At 37.4% G+C, this 20,643-nt stretch overlaps 1 protein-coding gene across 2 annotated transcripts; it reads left to right on the top strand.

The window, feature by feature from the left end:
• Nucleotides 1–1,194: 1,194 nt before the first annotated feature.
• Nucleotides 1,195–19,130, top strand: si:ch211-39i22.1 (clumping factor A). 2 transcript variants are annotated; one of them, XM_042002180.1, is made up of 12 exons: nt 1,195–1,480; nt 8,178–8,302; nt 8,611–9,088; nt 9,402–9,490; nt 9,618–9,684; nt 11,601–11,636; nt 13,122–13,199; nt 14,645–14,671; nt 15,117–15,134; nt 16,544–16,660; nt 17,582–17,638; nt 17,752–19,130. In XM_042002180.1, exons 1-12 carry the CDS (start codon nt 1,417–1,419, stop codon nt 17,790–17,792), a joined length of 1,197 nt encoding a protein of 398 aa, XP_041858114.1. In that variant the 5' UTR covers nt 1,195–1,416; the 3' UTR covers nt 17,793–19,130. The 2 variants fall into 2 exon arrangements, with proteins under 2 accessions (XP_041858114.1, XP_041858113.1); XM_042002179.1 differs by having other exon boundaries at nt 1,196–1,480; nt 17,579–17,638.
• Nucleotides 19,131–20,643: the final 1,513 nt, after the last annotated feature.

The raw sequence follows: 20,643 nt of genomic DNA, 5'->3' as shown, positions 1-20,643 counted from the left end.
GTGTCTGTGTTTACACTCATGTCCTGGCAGCTGGTCCTTTAACAAAAGCTTTTTTCTTTTATAGAGTTTATGTAGCAACTAATCGTTTTCTCAGCAAGTCTAAATGCATTAATCATAAATGCTTATAATAAGTTGTGGTAAGCATGCAGTCCTTAAAGGCTAAGTGACCATAACAAATGGATTTGGGTGGTTCACATGGTAATATCGATATCTACTTATCTGTAATGAAAAGATTTGTGTAAGTTCTTCATGAACATCTATTTTGTATGTTCTACTTTTATTAGAGAATGGTTTTACAGGGCCTTGTATACATATATAATTTTTTTCTTTATTGACAAGAATTCTGTATAATGTTCAGAACGGACAAGTTGCAGCCTCGAGACACTGTTAAAAACGTTTGAAGATCCCTCTTGTCGGATGAAATATCAACCAAACTTGTTAAAATCGATTTTAAGTGTTTGGGATTTGTCCACCCCATTCAAGTGCAAAATTTAAAGGAATGAGTGAATGGTGCCACCTGCCGGTTCAAGTACAGCCACTTCAGTTGGAGAAGAACAAGGCTCAGCAAAAAAAAAAAAAAAAAAAAAAAAATGGAAATGGATTTTTTCCTTCCTTTTTTCCCCTCTTCTCTTCTTTTATTATTGGTTTAGCATGATCTCATGTGTGGTTTACTCAAATAGAAACCTAACATTAAATTATACCGGACGAACGCCTTACCCCTAGAAGACCTGTAATTCTCCATCATTTTCAGTAATGTGTCATTTTCATGAATCCTATTGCATTACAGACTTAGTATAGGGTGACATAAAGTAGTGCAAACTACATACATAATTGGAATATCATTACTTTCGTTCGGGATTTATGGGAATGTTTTAAATGAACATATATCAAGCGCCCTATTGAAGTGTACTAAAGGTGTCGCTCAGGTTAATGCGCTTGAATGATCTAAGCTCTGGGTTATTCCATTTATCTTAAATGACGACAACCAAAATCACAACAAGGGTTTTCAGGCTGACTGAGCCCTTTATCGAACTTAATTATCAAATCCAAAATGACAAGTAGCATCGGAATGACATCGATGGAAACAAGTGGCTCAAGAAACCAACATCTTCACGTACCCAGCCCCGTCTGTCTGTCTGCCTGTTGTTAGGGGAAAAGACCCGCCCACCTTAATAAAGACTGGACCTTCCTTCTCCAATCCAGACAAAGGAGAACGACAGATCAGCGGCGGCGCGCACTCAGCCTGAGCATCTGGGCAACTGGGATTGATCCGACGCGCAAGAACGCACCGGCACGCTGACAAGCACGCCCTCCAGATCTACCTGAATCCTCTAGACCGGTAAATTACCCTTGGTGAAGGACGAGAAAAGGGAGATTGAGCCCCGGTTTTATCCTGAACCAGGACACAGCGTTCCCATGATGTCATACCTGTGGATTCTGCTATTAGGAAGCCTACTGGCCTCACACGCCAAGGCACAAGGTAATGATTTATGTCCAATTAGTATTTCTGCCTAGTCTGAAATTTAATTTAATTGTTGGATTTTTTTTTTCAACAATAATGACATCTATGTGGTAATTTTCGTGTCAATGCCCCAATTCCCTAATTCTGTCTCTCATTCTCCCCCACCTCTACTTCCCTTGGCTTTCACCTTCAGTATCTCTTTCCCCTTCTTTTTCTCTCATTTTCTGTCTAAGTGGTATCACTACTCTTTTGCCTGTCTGTCTGAACCCATTTCAGTTTTGGTTACCCCCAGCTGTATTCTGTTTTAATATATATATATATATGTATATATATATATATATATATATATATACATATATATATATATATATATATATATATACATGTGTGTGTGTGTGTGTGTGTTCTCTGATAAGATTATTAAAAAGCACTTAATCTTTACCATGATTTGTTCCTGACTCTGGAGCCTAGACATCATCAGAGAGAAAGGTGAATCATGCACTGTAATGTACCCACATCTTCTTCTAGGGCTTAGTCTGTATGGGTGTGGAATAACCAGTAATTATCTCCCTCTTTATTTATTTATTTATTTTAACTCCTTATTTCCCATTTTACATGTCTAACTGATATGCCCCCCTCTATTTTTTAACTATTCATGTTTCATCCTTCACTTTTGTTCTGTCTTCTTCCTCTTCCTCTCTCCTCAGCTGGCCCATGGGCCTCTGCCCTTCCCTGCAGCGTATGCAGCGATTTCAGATTGCTCAAATGTGCAATAAAACTCTCATGGGGAGAAGAGACGCATTGAGGAAAAACACATAAACTGAGGGAAAATAAAGGGAAAGTAAGGGAGGTGTTGGAATGGGATGAAGGAGAACTGTTATAGATGATTGAGAGACAAAACAGAGACACATTGACGGAACAAGCAAAGGCCTCACTATCATGATGCAAATAAGATCAGTTTAGAATTGGTGTGCTTGGATGGGAGATCATAATCTCACTCTACTGGTTCACTTTTTGTTATCAGATAAACAGACACAAAAAACAATCTGTTTTCCTTGCTTTTAGCCCCACACACCTATTCTTTAATTGCTGAACAATAACTTCATTGTAAACTCAGTGGACTTTGCTGTGCAGAGACAAAGGAAATCTCTGAGCGTGTTTGCTGACTTGCATATGTGTGCTTACCAGTTCATTGTAACACTTAAAAGATGGGGTGTTGGGTCACTTGCATATGTGCACATCATTTACGGCGTGTGTTAAGTTATAAAAGTGAAGGATAGGGAGTGTCGGTAACTAGATCCAGCTCCAGCTGTAGGCAACACCCAACACACAACTAGTTTCAGCGCCTTTCTCTCCCCCAGGGCCCTCAGCATTTCTGCGTGTGTGCGTGTGTGTTTGAGTGGGTGGGGTGGGTTACAACTTATGTACAGAACATGTGGGAGTATGGGGGAGCTTCATTAATGTGTGTGTTTTGTATAAGTCAGCATGGAACTTGTGTGTCTTAGAGGCAAATAAAAAAAAAAGAACTTTGTGTTGTGCACCAGGTGTATGTGTGTGTAAGTAAGTGTATGTGGGGACTTGTTCATGTTTACACCTTTAACTGCCAACATATAAATCATTCTCTCTGTGGGTGAGTGAAACCAGTGTACACCGCATACACACACCACACATACAAACACACACACTACCCTCATGTACTCTTGCATAGGGGCACATTTAAAATGTAGATGATTGGAGTAAACACAGCACCACAAACACACAATGGAATATACTGACAGAACAATGCTGTGAAAGTGTTTTATTAACACACACACACATATGCACAAAGAGTTACTGGTGTACTATTACAGGGCAAGGAGTGGTAACTGCTGACACATATATGTTTGCATTCATTCAACTACATACAGGTGATCTCTCATTAAGTTCCTGACATGTTTTTTGGCTGTGATGATGCATCTGAGTTTTTCTTTTGTCATCACAGGCAGTAAATTAGGTTTCTAAGTTTATGTTTTTCTCTTTCTCTTGTTTATGTTAAACATATGATTAATACACAAGACTCTTCATTAGTTCAAATAATTGGACAAGAATATCTAGACTTAGTCACATATATGTATGAGAGGAAGGCAGGAAAAGTTCTTCTGGATGAGTGGAAAATGTCTTCGAGAAACTAAACCCAACCCAGCTGACTTAGCGCAACCTATGTTGGATATTGTTTCCGAGGTATTAAAACAAGAAATATTTCCTCTCAAAGGAAACATAAAGGGGCATCTTAATTATTCTATTCTTCTTTGTTTTCTTGTAAATCCCTTGTAGAAGTTAGATTTTTCTTTAGCATGTCCAATAAAATATAGTTTCTTTTGGATATTTATTGCCGTGTCTTGAGGGCAATACTTAAAAAACTCAACAAAGCATTTGAATAGTGGCTGAATACTTGGGATTCAGTCATGTGAAAAAGATTTCTAAAGTCTCATTTATTAAAGAAAAAATAATCTGTTTCTTACAACATTTTAGAATGAGATAAAAACCACCTCAACTAATAACAAATGTCATATTACAATGCCATTATTAATTAACCAAAATCAAAACCAAACTTCAGAAGCAGTGTGTTTAATAAAAATAAATAAACGAGAAAACTCGGTATACCTATATTGCTACCATGGGAACTGCAAGACCCTATCAATTTGGGAAGGGTTATGAGAACATTTCCAAACAGTTTACCATCAGTCATTCTCTAGAGAGAAAGATTATTCATATGTGGAGAATTTTCAGGACAGTTGCCAATCTTCCCAGGAGTGGGTGTCCCAGCAAGTTCACATCATAGAGTCTATGAAAACCTCAAGAACTGCATGCAGATCGTACAGGCCTCAGTTAGCATACTGAATATTGGCGTGACATTGCAATAAAAAATAAAAACAAACAAACAAACAAACAAAAAAAATAAACAAACAAACAAGTATGGATTGTTCGGAAAGGTTGCCAGGATGAAATCTGGGGAAGGCTTAACAAAGTTTTATCTTAAAAAACCCACAAGACTTCTGGCAGAATATCCTCTGGACCAACAAGTTATGGTATTTGCCTGTATAGTACAGCATTATGTTTGTAAAAACCAAAAGCAGTCTATTGGCACAAACACGTCACATTAACTGTCAGGCACTGTGGCAGAGGGATGATGATTTGGGCTTGTTTTGCAGCAACAGGATCTGGACACATTTTGCAGTCACTGAAACCCACACAAACTCTTCTGTAATATTAAAAGTGTTCCAGAGTCTCATGTGAGGCCATCTGTCTGCCCGTTTATGTCGCCTAAAGCTGGTTCATGCAACAGGACAAGGAACCCAAACACATCAGCTGCTGGGGTTTTCCCCCTTTTTTGTGATGAAAAATTAGTTATTGCTAGAAGAGATAAAACCCACCACTACATCAGTGTGGGCAAGTTTGTTGGTCATGGGGTTGCCAACATCAATAGGAAATCCCCACCTACAGTACCAGTCAAAGGTTTGAACAAACCTTCCCTTTAAATCTAATAGAAACTTTATCTAAACTTTTGACTGGCAGTGTATATAAAAACCTAGTTTTGTGTTAAATTGAAAGTAATGTTGATTAAAATCCCATTATGAGTGTACTGCAGTGTTTCAACAGGTTGCCACCACTGCTAATATCTGCAGTACAATCATTTGGGGATGTAATAAATTAGTTGATTAGCAGATTAGTTGGTTGAAGGTAATCATTTCAATAAGAAGATAATCCTTTATTTTCTATGGCATTATCTATAGTATTATCTTTATTACATAAAGTAAAAAAAATAGAAACCATGTATTTTCTTCTAATTTCTTAAAAAAAACAAACAAGAGGATTTGATGTTTGGCTGTGTTACAAGGGAAACCATGCAACTTCTTCTGTTCTATAGACTGAGCAGATTATATGACCCGTTTTAAAATTTTTATTGTATAATATTCAGTCATCTAACGGCAGATCTCCAGTATATTATCACACTGACAATGTTTTCATAAGAGTGCAATAATGCTATAATTGTTGTATTCGTTGCCTTAAACAAGCCATTCAAATCTACAGAGAAGATGGATTTTCTTCCTCTCAGTCTACAGTGCTGCAGTGTTGTGTTTCTTACCAGTGGCCCAACAAACTGAACAACAAACTTTTTTATTGATCACAGACTGTAATCTCTCTGGAACTTCACCAGTAGACTACTACATCCCACACACTGGGCGTTTCGTTGAGAAGAATAACTGACAGGTTAATAGACAATTGACACAAACATAAATAACTGACATAATAATTAGTTTTACTCTTAATTTCCAGAGAAGACATGATTATAGCTTTTTATACCAATTAAAGAAGTGAGTGTATGTGCTTTTTCAGATCTGAGCTTCTCTGCTAGATTGTTCAATACCCATTCATGGAAAATGAAATGTTCTGATGAGATCAAACTTTTTGAGAAGTTGTAAAAGACACACAGTGTGACTGTCAGTGTAATTCCTCCCCACATGTGCAAACTGGTTTGACTGAGTTTCACTCTGGGGACCGTTTTACAGTTTAACAGCGTTGAGATGTGCAGTCTCACATAATAGCATACAGTCATACAGAGACATGGATGACTCACCAGCCTCAGGGGAAAGTGGTGGCATTGAACAGAGAGGAAGCTAAGAGGTTTTGAGCAAGAAAGACAGAGAGGAAGGCAGGGAAACAGACTTAAAGACTGGAGAGAGAGGGAAGGAGGGAGAGAAGCTCTCACTGCTGCTAACTCAAAACAGAGCACCCCTAACTCAAAGTGCTGGAGCGAATGTGAACATGAACTTCACATGTGTGCGAACATGTGGTTGTTAGTGTGTTTGAGCTTAAAAGGGAGGAGAAGAAGCTTGATGGATTTGTATAAATGCATGTACAGTATATGTGTATGCAAATGCATTAGTGTGTGTGTGTGTCTGTTTTGGGTAAAGGTGGTTTAATGAGGAAGTGATAAAATGATAGGAACAGAATGTTCTGTGGAGCAACAGAAAAATAGTTTGCATGCAGAAGTAGTTTTTTTTTCTCCCTATGCACACACACACACCTACACTGATTACAAAAGTTACATGACATCCACAGACCTCACACTCAAGCACAAATCTGAGAGAAAATGCACCTAACTGTAAAATATACTAGAAGCTTGCATGGTCACTTATTCTCACACTCAAACAAAACTAAAAACTGAATGTTTTCATTTCTGTCATATTTAAAATCATCTTGTCATTCATATCAGCTTCATCTTCATCTTTATCATAACTTAGTTCCACTTCACCTTTAAATGTGTACAGTACATGAAGGTACTGATTTCCAAAGAATTTCTGAAGAAAGTGGAGAAGACATTGAACCACACCCACAGACATGTGCATAATGACTGAATAAGTAAAGGCTCTGATTAATGTTTAGCTTGGATGCAAAGGTGCTGCAGTGACATTTAGTGGTAAAAGAGAAAGAGAATGCTTAATTAGCGTCGGTAGCCATGCAGCTGTGCATGAGTTTTTCATGTCATGTGTGTCGATCCATGCTTGTGTGCACATGCTTAAATGTGCAGAGTGTTTTTTTTTATTTGACTGTGTGTTTGCGTGTATGAAGAAAGTCAGGGTGTCACCAGTACTTCTTGCTGCCAGAGGATTTATGGTGTGATAGGCATACTTCAGATATTGTTCATGCTACTCTCCCTCAAGGCTTCACTGACTCCGAAACAATCTCACTTGGCAAGCACAGTGATCCTTTGAAATCTAACTCAGCAATGAATACAGTACCCAACAAAAATTGTCGCTTATTAAAGAAAAGATTTGTGATTCTGAGCCCCTATAACTTTCTGATAAGTGAGTATTTCTTCATCTTCTTTCAACAAACTGCTGTCTTGAGGATTTTTTCCCCCCATTTTATTATAGTTTTGCCAAGAGGAAGCACATAGTTTTGCCAGTGGGAAACACACAAACACCCATAATTGTAACATGACTATACTGTATGTTTAGCTGGGTATTTATTTAACAGACACCACTGCCCAGATGACCCCAAACCAGTTTGCTGCTTAAATCAGCTGAGCAAAGAACAATCATGTCAGAGCATAGTTTGCTGTTTCAGCTTCTAACATGAAACTAGGGAATGTCTCAGCACTGGCTCAAACACACACACACATCATGCACAGCTCATACACAGAATGAAGAAGAGCACATCTTTGTCATTTTCTCATTAGTATAGAGCTGCAACGCCTTCGCTGAGGTTGAGACTACATATAATGTTGACGCAGGTCGGATGTGATCGATGTGTCTGTCATGTAGTTGTGGCTTAAGTGTTAACATCAGGCACTAATCAGAGCAGGGTGTGGCTCTGAGCATGTGTGTGTGTGTGTGTATAAGTCATGACAGTCATGCTGGAGAATGTTACCAATGTTAACACTAATCACCATGAAGCTGTTTGTTCTGTTTTACATTGCATTTATAATATTTCCTCCTATTAGTTTTTGAACAGGAATTGTGAGTGTTGTCCCTTTGTCATAACTTCCTTTCAGACAATAAGATTTTATGTTGTCACATCTGACTCTTTTGGACATTTCAAACAGACATTGTTGCACAGGCTTTTGTTAATAAATTTTTTTTCATCTATATGAAATTGTAACAGCATGTTCCTGGAGTGGATGCATCACTTTGTTATTATTCTATAACCTTGTTTGTCCATCTTTGTCCAGATGATGCAATCCCAGAGGATGACACAGCAACCACAGATCCTCTGCTCTCAGCAGAAGAAACAGAAGCTGCACCTGAGGATGACGGAGCTGTTGATGCTGAAGCTGAAACTGAACAAGAGGCTACGGTGAGAAACCTCTTTTGTGGCATTGCAAAAAGCCAGCAAAATGCTACATGTATATGAGTTCTAGCAAGAGAAATGTTATGTGGTGATTACAAAAGAAGGTGACTATGGTTCAGCAGTACTGGTTTGGATTGGTATTATTACGGTTTTGTCCTCACCCGAAGTTGAGGTGATTATGATGCTGCTCATTAAAGAGCCTACAAACATAATCATAAACATACAGAGCCTCTTTTCAGCTCTGTGCTGCAATGATCTAATCTATCCTTATATTAAAGTGATTTTATGAGATGAAAATCTTGTGTTAAAAACAGGAAATGCCACTGGAAGAAGAAGAGCCTGAGTCAACTCCTGCAAATTTAGATGCAGAAGCAGTGGAGGAAGTAGAGCCAACAGATGCTCCAGAAGCAGAAGCAGAAGCAGAAACAGTAGACCCTGACGGTGATGCAGAAGCCGTAACCCCAACAGCAGGAGATGCAGATGCAGCAATTCCTGCAGATGTTGAAGAATCCACAGAAGGAGAAGAAGCTACAGTGAGTCCAGCAGATGGAGATTCAACTCCAGATGGAGATGCAACTCCAGATGCAGATGCAGATGCAACTCCAGATGCAGATGCAACTCCAGATGAAGATGCAGATGCAACTCCAGATGCAGATGCAACTCCAGATGCAGATGCTGACACAGTAGCTCCTGCAGATGGGGATGCAGAAGTGACAGCTGTTGCTACTGATGATCCAGAACCTGTCACTCCTGCAGTGGACACTGAGCCTGAGGCTGCTGCAACAACACAAGGTAATAATATGATTTGTAATCTGATGTTTTGTTTGCATTGCAGATTTCCATTTTTTATCTTATCAAATCCTATCTGAAGTCTTCTCTGCTTCCAAAATTATTCATTAATGCAGTTGTATTGAACTGATTCATTCAGTTGCAGCACAGTCACAATGGTTTAAAGGTTCTGTGATAATATTTACACTAAGAGGCTATAGTGATAGCTATGCTGCAAACAAATGTAGTCCAATCCAAACAAGCTAAACCACTTCAAGCCCTACCAAGGTTAGTGTTCTAATTCTTGCCAACCTCCCCATTTCATACCTCCATCCAGGGCCAGCTGCTAATCCAGATGCTGAGGAACCAACTAGTGAACCTGTAGAGGAAATTGCTGAAAGCACTGAAGAAACGTCTGTTGAAGAGGTCAGTGATCAGTCCTAGAAAGACTTAGATTTGTCTTGTTGTGTAACTTACAGCATTTATTTATGAGGTGCCATGTTGCATGAGGTAACATCTGACTTTATCCTTTATCTTTTTTTTTTTTTAATAGACTGGCCCAGATGACAAAACCTCACCAGCAGTAACTGAGGAAGTCGTGGCTTCGCTCAGTCCTACAAGTAAGAACTTAGATATTTGTACACTCTTACACATGTACATACAAATTCAGAGTTTCTTGGATTCTGTAGCAATACAGCAAAGTTATTTTCTCATTGATCAGAAAACCCAACATTTGACTTTTGACTATGATGGGAAAGTGTTTAATTTGTATTCCGTTGCACACGAATGTCTCTGCAGAACCTCAGGTATTTATCAATTTTGATGCATATCACTAGTGAGAGTAGAACAATCAGTCACACATGCTAATTTTCACTGAGAGTACTGCACTTGGTGCTACGAGATTGAGCACAGCTTGTTCCTCTACAGGAATCACAGGTTTATTGACAGTGAGGTCGCATATTGTTGCTGTCGGGCAAAAACCTCCTATGTCCAAAATGAGTGATTTTTGTTTTCCTTAATAAATCAGTACTATTGGTCACCCTTTATGTCTGTCTGTTGTTTTACAAATATTTAACCAAAGATATATGATGTAAAACACAATACCAAGTCTGAAGACATTGTGTCCATTATGATAAAACCATACAGTTTTTTAAATTTTTGAAAAATTACAGTTTTGGAGATAGGAGGTTTGTGCCCGACAGCAGTGATATGGAGGCTCTGACAATAGGGCTTTTCAAACAGTCTGTTTCCAGGATAGATATGCCGTCAATGCTTTCTGGAGTCTTGTGTATGAGTATGGAGGTTGAAAGTGGGGTCAAAGTTGGTGCATTACTGCTAAACTTCTTATCCATATAAAAGCTGACCAACACGGCAAAACTCTTACCAACAGCGTTGGTAAAGAGAAACAGCGGTGGCTAAATAAGAGGGTTATTTCACTAATAAGGTGCATCTGCAGTGTGACAGGAGCTGCTGAAAAGAGTAATGCCTCATGAAGAAATAGAAGAAGTAATAGCTGTATTTTACCTGACTGCAAGACGGCAAGCAGCTCATTCTCAGTCCAGCTGTGTGGGGATTACATCAGTGGTCCAGTGAAAAAGAAATACACCAGCCTGGCAATGGAAAAGGATTTAGTCAGCTTTTTCTAGCAAGCGTTCACATGTTTTTTTTAAAAAAAACAAACAATTGACACTCCCCTTTTGGTGTAAAAATTCCATCTGTTGGTCAAGGTCACCGGTAAACTTTAACCAATCAAATGAACCAAGGCGACACACACAGAACCAAGAGCTGGCATTGCTGACTGTCATCATGCCTCAACCCCATCTATAGCTACCAGTACGGAATACCGGTTAATCCGAACAACATAGTTTTGAGCCTGGCAAGACACTTTTTATTTTTTATGATTTTTGGATCATGATCATCCATTACAAAGTCCAGGTTTAAAACCTCAAACAAGAGAGAAGCTTTATGCTTTGTGCATCCTTTACCTGGGGAATCAGTACGAACCTGTTTGTCCCATGCTTGTCATGTTTCCGGTTTCTGAAACAGTTCATTGCTGTCACTTAGTAAGGAAATGGCATACCCTAGAAAATGTCTGTTGATATTTGCTCTCAACAGCCACACCTACACACCCCTCCTCTGAGTGCTTGAGAAGCCTCAAGGCAACACGTGTGTTCCAGCCTTCAGCAGGGACGGCGCTTTTTCATACAGAAACTGAAACAATTACACCAACCTGTCAAAGTCCACTTTATTCTTGTTTTTTTTTCCTTTTGTATTTTAAATTTTCCACATTTTTGCTTTGTACACAACTATACAGAGGACATATTAAATGAATTTAACTTAATAAGAATGGCTTTCTCAGCTTTTATCATGCAGTGTAATTTGATAATAGTAACATTCTGCATTTCATAGTAAGTGATATTTGCATGTCCAGTTTAAAGTGTTCAAGTAAAATCATAAACTGGATGATTAAATTCAGATAAAAGGTAAAAATGTAGCAGCCTCATAGCAGTGATTTACTTTTTGTCTGCTTCCACAGTTAAAGAGGACTTAATACTACCGAATCAAATGTCAGGTAAGAATATGTATTATATATGATTCTCTTTCCCTGTCTGTAGCCAAATCTAAGAGATATATAAAGAACTAAAGGTTCCAAAAACAAAAATGATCAAATTTTGAGCAAATGAAGTATCCATGTAAATAGCTCATAGCTAAGTGATGTGTGTAAATATAAATGTCTATATAACAGCATTTTAAAATACCAGTTATGATCTTAGTGGGAAATCACAAGAAATCTATAAGTTCTCCTGTCTCTTTGGATTAAGCTTGATGTTTCCTTATTGAGTACTTTATGTTTTGAATATTTTTTATATTATCGCTGGGCAGCATCTCTACAGTATTATCATGAAATCGAAAAGATTTAAAGAATGCCATATACAGTGATTTGTTTCTTTAAGAAGGACCATCAGCAAAATATTTGAAAACTTTTTCTTGTCTCCAGAAATCTCTGTGAAATTCCTGTCAAAATTGTTGTATTATGCATTTTTAAGAGAAAAATGTACATGTGTTGCTTTGCTGAGTTATGTATAATGTTCTTGCAACTCCCCATTTTCTTGATACATTAATGAAAAACAGATGTTTCTTTCTGCCAAAAAGTACAATTCTCATGGGAAGCTGTAAGGTGGGATTTTGGCTCCTACATTTCCATCTCTTAAATTTTGTGTGTTGTAGTTTTAGCATAATGTATGATTTTCTTTTTTCCTTCATCACAACTGAAGTATCACTCATTTTCTTTATGTGTGTTTTTTTCTTTGTCTCTCTACTTTCTTTGTAGGGAAGATTTTTTGTTGTTGGTTTTTCTTTACAGCCTCCTGTCCCTGATTGATAATTACTAACACTGTTTTGGATTTTCCCCCTTTTTTTGTTTTGAGTTTAGGGATGGGAAGGATTCTTAGTTTAGTCTTTTATTTAACCCCAAGAAACATTTTCTTATTTTAATTCAAAGAAAGAAGACGGAAATAAAAGAAAGGCCACAACAAGAGCAAGAGACAGGGAAGACAAAAGATTTAGGTTTATGGAGAGATTAAAAAAGGCGAGACATGAATATTACTTCATTTTAATGTGCTTAGCGTTGAGAAATGGTGTGTAATAGTGTTTAGTTAAGGGAAGATAATAGGTCACTGGATAAACATGTCTCTGAGCTCTATAAGCAATAAATTAAGTAACCAATCATGCATCATGCAGCATAAAGCTGTTTTGATGTCACACCCAGGTGACTTACGTGTTTGTTTTATATGTCACTTGGGTTTTCCCCAAGTAAATTCAGAGCTCGGTATAAGGTATTGTCTGTTGCAGATTATATTCTATAATAGCAGTCAATACTGGTTCACAGCATCACTGTTATGTGCCCGTTGGTGATGTTTCAGAGCCATTATTGGAATTCCTCTGCAGAGTATTCACGAGGAACAAAGAAACACTTCAGAGAGACTACACATTCTTTATAAACATTTTTATGACAATCCACTATTTTGATCACTCATGATATTTTTTTTATTTTCAGAAAATAAGTTTAACCTTGAAGACGCCTTGGAGCCAAACCAAAACAATTCACCAAAGAGCCGAAGTGGAATGATAAATGGTTAGTACTGAATTGTAACACAGCTGCATTATTAAACATGTATATTATGTCAGGTGCTGGTAAAGACACAGGTTGCAGTTTAGTTTTAGCATCTATAGGGAATCTCTGCTAATTGTGTAATCACTTTACTGCTTTCTCTGTTATTTCAAACTATGTGGCGCAGTGAGGTTGGCTTTTTATCACAGTGACTGGAGGCTTTTGGGATCTGCAGTGTCTCCAATCTAGGGAATAACTGTAGGCTTTAATTAACATGGAGTTCCAATGACTTTTTACCGAACAATCCAAATCTTATTCCCAACAGTTATTCTTACTTACATTCACACAACAAGTTACTGCGATATTTTTAAACAATGTGTATGATGTTGAAATGATAGTTTTTTACATTACAAGTGACCCAGTTAAAGCAGCCATTCATCATTTTAGAGGGTTTTATACTTTATATGATAAAAGATCATACCAAATTCATAGAGATTTATGCCCTGCACTTTTAATAGGAAATTCCACCTCTCATATTTTTTTTTTTCTGCTCTTTTTGTGGGATTTAATCTATAACCATGTTGCAACATCAGGGACTTTGAATAAAAGCCTTGGTTATAGTGCCAAAAACACCAGTTCTTCCTACAGACACTGAGTCAATCATAACAGCTCCTCATCTTAAAATCCCTAGTTCTATAAGTTTTGTCTCTAAATATTAACTAATTTGTGACCATTGTCTTTTTAAGTCTGTCTTAAGATATTTTGCTTACATCTCCTTAATATGAGCATGTGGCACAATTCAGAATTGTTTTACTAAAGTTTAGTCATAAAGTGTTTAGAGAGAAGAACAAGCAGTGAGACTTCATAATCACTGCAATCACATTAAGTCTTGTGGAAAAAGGGTTCTTCAGTACTGTGTCAAGTTGAAGCAAGTTGATGGCAGCCACGTTACAGGTATATGATGTCCAAACAGGCAGAGCAGAAAGATGTGGTTGATATGGTTGTCCTGCAGACTTTTAGTCTCTAAGATGTTATCATTCCAATAAAAACAGAGTGAAAAGAAGTGACAAAATGATTGTTTTCTTATGCATGTACATTTACCTTTGTGAGGGCCATAGGGGTGACTAAAGCTCCGTTTTTCACACACTACAACAGGCTCTTTTTACAGCGAATACTAGATATGGGTTAAATTGTGTCAATTTAAGTTAGAGTGGGAAGAACTATATGAACTCCACACCTGTGAGTATGTGCGTTTGTTTCTGTGCTCTCAACCGGTTAGGACAGAAAGTTAAGAGTGCTTCATATCCCCGAGGTATAAACTACCACAAAGAGAATAATCTTGCCCTTCCACTCATTTCATCTATAGTCTTTGCACAGTGGTTTACGTCTATATCAAGAATACACAGTGATGATTTTTCTGTTCATCCCTCTTTTAAATTCATATCTCTCTCTTTCTGTCCCTCTTTTAGAAGATGTTGCTAAGACCTCAGAAAGTGGTAAGAATTCGTTTGTGTTTTAATGATCAAAAAATGCATTATAGCAGCAAAATTATAACTCAATCGCACATTTTCTGTCCACATCTCATAAAATCCAGTTTAATACTGTACTGAGCAAAACATTGTACACAGCCACAGCAGCAACCGCAGGGCTTATGTCGTTCTAAACTTTTAAAAGATTCAGGATATTACTAGCATACCTTTCACAAAGCAAACAGGATGCACCAGTCAGTAGAAAATACTTCTTTATTGTTTGAAACAGTTTTTTATTATCATTTTTTTATACTGTTCCCTGGTGTAGTCACACTACATCTGTTGGATGTAGCCTGTGCTTATTAATTCCTGTTTTTTTTTCTCTCTTGTGCAAAACAACAATATAAACCAGTTGTAAATAGTGCAGTTTCATGTTTCATGTAAACTTTGTGTTTTCTGTTTTTAACCACAGAGAAACACAATGCCAAAGGTGAGTTATCCCTCTTCTCTTTTCTGCTTCAAACACATTATTTCACCCGTGTCCTGCCTAAACATACATGCAGCATCAGCATTCTTCTATTGTTTTGTGCATGTGAAGGTCCTAGCAGGTGTGGGTTTTCCTCCATGACATTATTTGAACCTTCTTTTAAACTTGTCCTTTGAACTCCAGTAGTAACCTTAGTCAAAGTGGGAGGATTTACCTACATGACTGAAATGTATTTGAGCTTCTTTGCGGAGTGTTTTTGAGGATAGTTTAGAAGGAACTTCAAAATGTCCCAGTTGTGTGTGTTTTGAACATGTGTTGATGCATGTTCATACCTGTCTGTGTTTACACCCACTTTTACTTCCGTTTACTGACTCACTACTTTCTCTTGTTTCATTTCACTTGCTTTAAGTGACTCATTGCCTGTTTATATTCATCACTTTTCTCTTAGTCATGCATCTCTTGTTTTCTCACCTTTTCCCTGTCACGAGATTTGCTGTAGTCTTTGATTCTTTCAAGAGTGCATAAAGCTGCTAACTCTTCTTTTATACTCCCAACATAACCCCCCCCCCCCCCCATTTCATTTCTCCTCTCACGTCAAATTAGCATACAGTATCTTGCCATTATTGCTCTGTGTTGACTGAAGCATGGCAGGAACACTAAAGGACCTGTTTTTAAGTTGGAAATGCAACAACAGAGCTGCATTACAATGAAGGCCCTTTCCTTACACCTGATACTTAGTGTACTGAATTGTTATTGCATAAGGTAGATGAATAACTGTCACAAATACAGGCTGTAAAAGAAAAAAAGTCATTCAAACGTATTTGTTGTTGAAGGAAATGTTTGGTGTGTTAGTCGACATAAGATTATCATACTATATTTACTTAAAAATGTTGGAATATTGTTGTATTTGTGTCAGTACCTTTGCTTGGCTGTATGCCAGCACTGAGCATGAAACTTTTTGGACTGCTGTTGTCATAGTAACTAGGTTACAGGTGCAGAGAGAGTTCTGTGAATGCTGGCTATAAATGCTTTTGGGAGTCAAAATGATAGCTGATTGAAAAGAGCTCAGAAAATGCTAGAAAAACATGATGCATCTCTTTTTCACACACACACAAACACACGCAGTCGTTTAATGAAGGCATTATGTCACGTCACTGCTCTTCATTGCTGAATTGCTGCTATTTTTCCAACTGAAAATGGCCCTCAGCAGTGACATTGAACATGATGGTTTCAGTCAATGTACTAACTTTTCACTGAAAAACAATCTACGTGGCAGATTGCATTAACACTGTAAAGCATATTCAGACTATTTAGAATTTAGATGTCACATAAACATGATATTTACAAGGGTGACGGATTTGATTCTCTGATATTGATTGTGTTTGTTGGCATGTTTGTTGGTTTTCCTGCAGAAGGTCCCTCTGCATCTTTAGTAGGAATCTTGTCTGCGATTGTTGTGGCTGCAGTGGGGGCAGTTAGTGGTTACTTTGCCTATCAGAAGAAAAAACTGTGCTTCAAAAATCAACAACGTAAGTGTATCACCCTTTTCTTACATCTTACATCATCTATACCTTTTATTTTAATGGATAAATGCATGGCAAAATTGTGCTTTTATTAATAATAAAAGCCCACATCAGTTTCCTCTAAGAGTTTGTGACAACATGCTGAAAAAATACTACTTAGATCAAATCAATCAAGCTATTCCCATCTTCATTCCTCTCCATACTCAAATGTAGTAATGCTGTATTTTAATATGTGAGCAGAACAACTTTTGGCGATTAGTAGTTCCACATAAAGACAGCAGTACTACACATCTCGGGAGTGTTTTTGGTTTAAATAAAACTTACTCTGCAAGTTTCTATTTACAGTCAACATGACCACCAGGGAAATCAGTTGCAGCAATGTCTGTCAAGATGCTGACTCAGAGTATAACTTTAAGAATATTTGGACTGATAGCTAGTATGTTTATGTGTTCTATTACGTTCATTTCCCGCAAAGTTATCACAGGTCAGAATTCTCAAATGTGAATAATTCTCTGTGAAAGAGAGTAGAGATTTCTTTTTGCTTAAGTCATGTACAGCGTGGGGCTGCTCTTATAACAATAAATGTAAAAGCTAGGTTTGAACCCAGAAAGAAATTAAACCAATTTTCATGGTGGTGAAAGTAAGCATTTAGAACGGAGACAAATTAACATCCCCAGAAACTCCAAACTCCCCACAGGTGCTCAAGTAGTCAGCAAAGCTGTCTAGTTTAAAGACTGCAAGAAAGAAATCCTTCTTATCATACAGTCCAGAAGGGACTCTAATAAGTGATGCGTGCTATAGTGAGGGAAGGATTATTGAGCTAAATGCTTCTGATATTCTTTGTGTCACATTTTCTGCTGTCCTTTGGTGTGCTTTTTTTTTTCTTCTTCTTTTTAACTGATTTCAGTTAATCTTTGTATTTAGAAGCAGATCTAGAGGCTGCTCACAAAGCAGATGCAGCAGAGGCTCAGTCAGATCCCCAAGGTATGACATACATGAATACACACTGAAATTTCATGTACTGTGTAAAAGCACATTTGCAATTATTACTTCAGTTACTTTAACATTTAATTTTGTTTTATCTTTCCTTTCAATAGTTCTTAGCACCCTCTTAGACTCCTCCAAGAACCAACAGTGATCACCTGGCTGCCTACACCAACTACAGTCAAGCAAAGTGGCAATCTCACTGTTTAGCTCTGACCTGTGGAGCTCAATTACTGTGAGGCCCCAGAGAAGGGCTGCGTGTTTCTGTTCAATTGAGTGTGTGTATGTTGGTCTGTGTGAGCCTGTGTAGGTGTGTGAGTGTGTGTTTTTGTGTGGGTGTGCATACTGTAAGTGTGTTCATCCTTGTGTGTGCATACACGTGGGGGAAAATTAGATAAAGATCAAATAAATTAAATGAATTTGAGGGGGTTATGATTGTTACCGCATAGGAATTTATTAAATTGATCGGTCAAAATCCAACTTTTTTCAGAGTTGCCATCAAAGAGATTAAATCTCAGATAAAGAATAACCATAAAATGGCTTAATTGTGATACTAGGTCTTTATTGTTTTATTTGTATGGGTACTATCCTGTTCTAGTGATTCAGTGTGTGAATCTAAACAAGTTAAAGATAGTGGTGTTGTAGGTGTTTAACTTGTACAGAAAGTGGCTTTTTGTATTTTCTTGGGCAAAATTCTGCCATTTATTGAGCCAACTATATCATATTTAAAATCCACTATCAACCATAACTCCAACATATTCATCATTTTTAATAACATCACATATCTGTAGTGAAAATCTAGGATTATAAGATAACAAGAGGAGTGAATTAATCCCATTGTATTGTTTTGATTCTGACGAGGAGCAGGGGTAGAGGATTTTTCATCCCAGTATTCTCGGGACGATCTTACATGGTCCAGTTTTTTTCTTAGGAGGATTAAGATTTTGTGTTTCTGTGTGTTTTTGTTTTTGTTTTCAGTGGTGAAGAGGCTTAGAATTAAATCATGTTAAGTGACTACCACTTCTTCATGGACTAAAATTTTTATTGATCTTTCAAAAAAAAAAAAAAAAAAGAAAGAAACAAAAATTCTACATAAATATTACCATTTCAACTGAAGTACAGGACATACCAAATTCTAAATGATTATTTAAACAAACTGTACAACCTAAATTTAACAAGGTGAAATTAAATGACATTTTATCCGACACTGTTGCTGTAAGTGGATAAATGGTCACCTGGCATGGACAAACTTAAAAGAGATCATGTAGTAATGTATTAGGCATGATGTAGTGTGTGTCAGTTTAGTGATGCAGGAAGTTTGTCTCTATAGTGCCTTTCACTGACACAGCATGGCTTGATCGATGTACTGACACACAGGGAGCATATCTGGAACATTCGTGTGAAAACAAGTAAACTAGTTCATGAATATATGTTTTTTAAAAAAAAAACCCTGGGAATGATACATTTTTGCTGTTTATAATTCATTTTAAAATAGTGTGAAATCATGCGATTGTAACAACACCTCTGCATTGGCTTTTCAGCAGGCCAGTTTTACTTCTTATCCTTTAATAATTTACTTTATTTTCTAATCTATTCTAACTCAAACTCGCCTCATTGTGTGTCTCATCATGTGACCAAGCCAGTTGTTGTCAGTGTTTTTGTGCCATTCACATACAAACACCATTCACCTGTGATTTTTATATAAATTCTTTATATTTAGTAGTGGTGCCTACGAGCCGACACTGATGGTCTTGAGTCAATTTGTTTGCTGTGGTATTTTGTGATAATTATTATTATTGTAAAGAGCCTCAGAAGCAGCTGCGCTACTGCCTTTTTTTTCTGCCACTGTAGCACAAATTAACTTCTGAATGTCTTTTTGTTGCCTTGAAGTTTTGTACTTTCCCTGCTCCCTTTAAATGTTTAAATGTGGTTATACAGGTTGTATAGTGCTGCAGTTCATGTGTGTTAGTTCCAAAACATCATATATCTGCAATACGGGACAGAGACTGTTGCTAACAGCCTAGCCTCAAGCTAAGAAATACTAATAGTCTGTGACGTCACATATCAATTAACTCTACATTATGAATTGTTGGCCGGTATGCAGGGTCCGACCTCTGCCATCTTATCCTGTAATCTTTGATAGACAATAGATTAGTTTCTCTCTGAGATGTTAAAGCAAGTGGATAGTGTGTCTGGCAGAGTGATAATGCACAAAAAAAAACCTACGAAATAACTACAAGATTTTTGAAAGCGCCATTATTGCCTTCCAAATAGAAAATCCTGCTTTAAATGCAGAATTTGCCTCTTTTGTGCACTCCAGTAAGTGCTACAATATTTAACATAAGCACTCTGATGTCCTGCAGTGTACATTTAGAAAACGTTCCAGGTCTCACGTGATGTAATGCAAAATGCAGCAATGCCAGCATTCTGGAAAAGAGAGCAAACATTGCTTCTGTTGTGAATAATATGATCCACTCTACTGTATATTTGGTCACTGACAGTCCCTGTAAACACAATATATTGGAGCTTAGCATCCAAAATAGAATGTAAACCTTCAGTCCTGAAGTGCACTTCCCAGATCGTGCTAGAAGGCATCAATCATGGCACTTACCAGTCCTGCCTTATTACTTATATTCTCTTTAAAATTCCTGAGAGAAAAACAAAGAACGATGTCATCATAAGAAAGCAACGGCGAGACAAGCACAGATGTTTTGTAAGAAAACTGTCAGTGAGAGAAGCACTTTTCTATCCTGTATACATCTTGATTTATTAAATACATTTAGACAAATGTAAGGCTCTTCCTGTTAATTTAAAATACCATGTTTTTATGTTGTGGAGGAACTGTCATCTGGCACTAGCATTCTGGATCTCTGTAAATAATGTTGGACAAGTCAATTAAACAGTTTCCATGGGAGCTTTTGTTTTTCTGTGGTGGGTGCTTGTATGTGTGCTTTTGTATTTACTGTTGGTAAACCAGAGCACCACTTTGATCCAAACATGAAACA

This window comes from Melanotaenia boesemani, chromosome 12, assembly GCF_017639745.1.
Source record: "Melanotaenia boesemani isolate fMelBoe1 chromosome 12, fMelBoe1.pri, whole genome shotgun sequence".
NCBI lineage: Eukaryota > Metazoa > Chordata > Actinopteri > Atheriniformes > Melanotaeniidae > Melanotaenia > Melanotaenia boesemani.
This window is presented reverse-complemented; position numbering and strand designations above follow the sequence as displayed.

What these genes read in the sequence shown, in the direction of transcription:
- si:ch211-39i22.1 (XM_042002179.1), top strand. Translation starts at nt 1,417, where the DNA reads ATGATGTCATACCTGTGGATTCTGCTATTAGGAAGCCTACTGGCCTCA. An exon ending in GTGCTTCAAAAATCAACAAC is followed by an intron (nt 16,661 to 17,578) that starts GTAAGTGTATCA and finishes CTTTGTATTTAG; the next exon opens with AAGCAGATCTAGAGGCTGCT. An exon ending in GGCTCAGTCAGATCCCCAAG is followed by an intron (nt 17,639 to 17,751) that starts GTATGACATACA and finishes TCCTTTCAATAG; the next exon opens with TTCTTAGCACCCTCTTAGAC.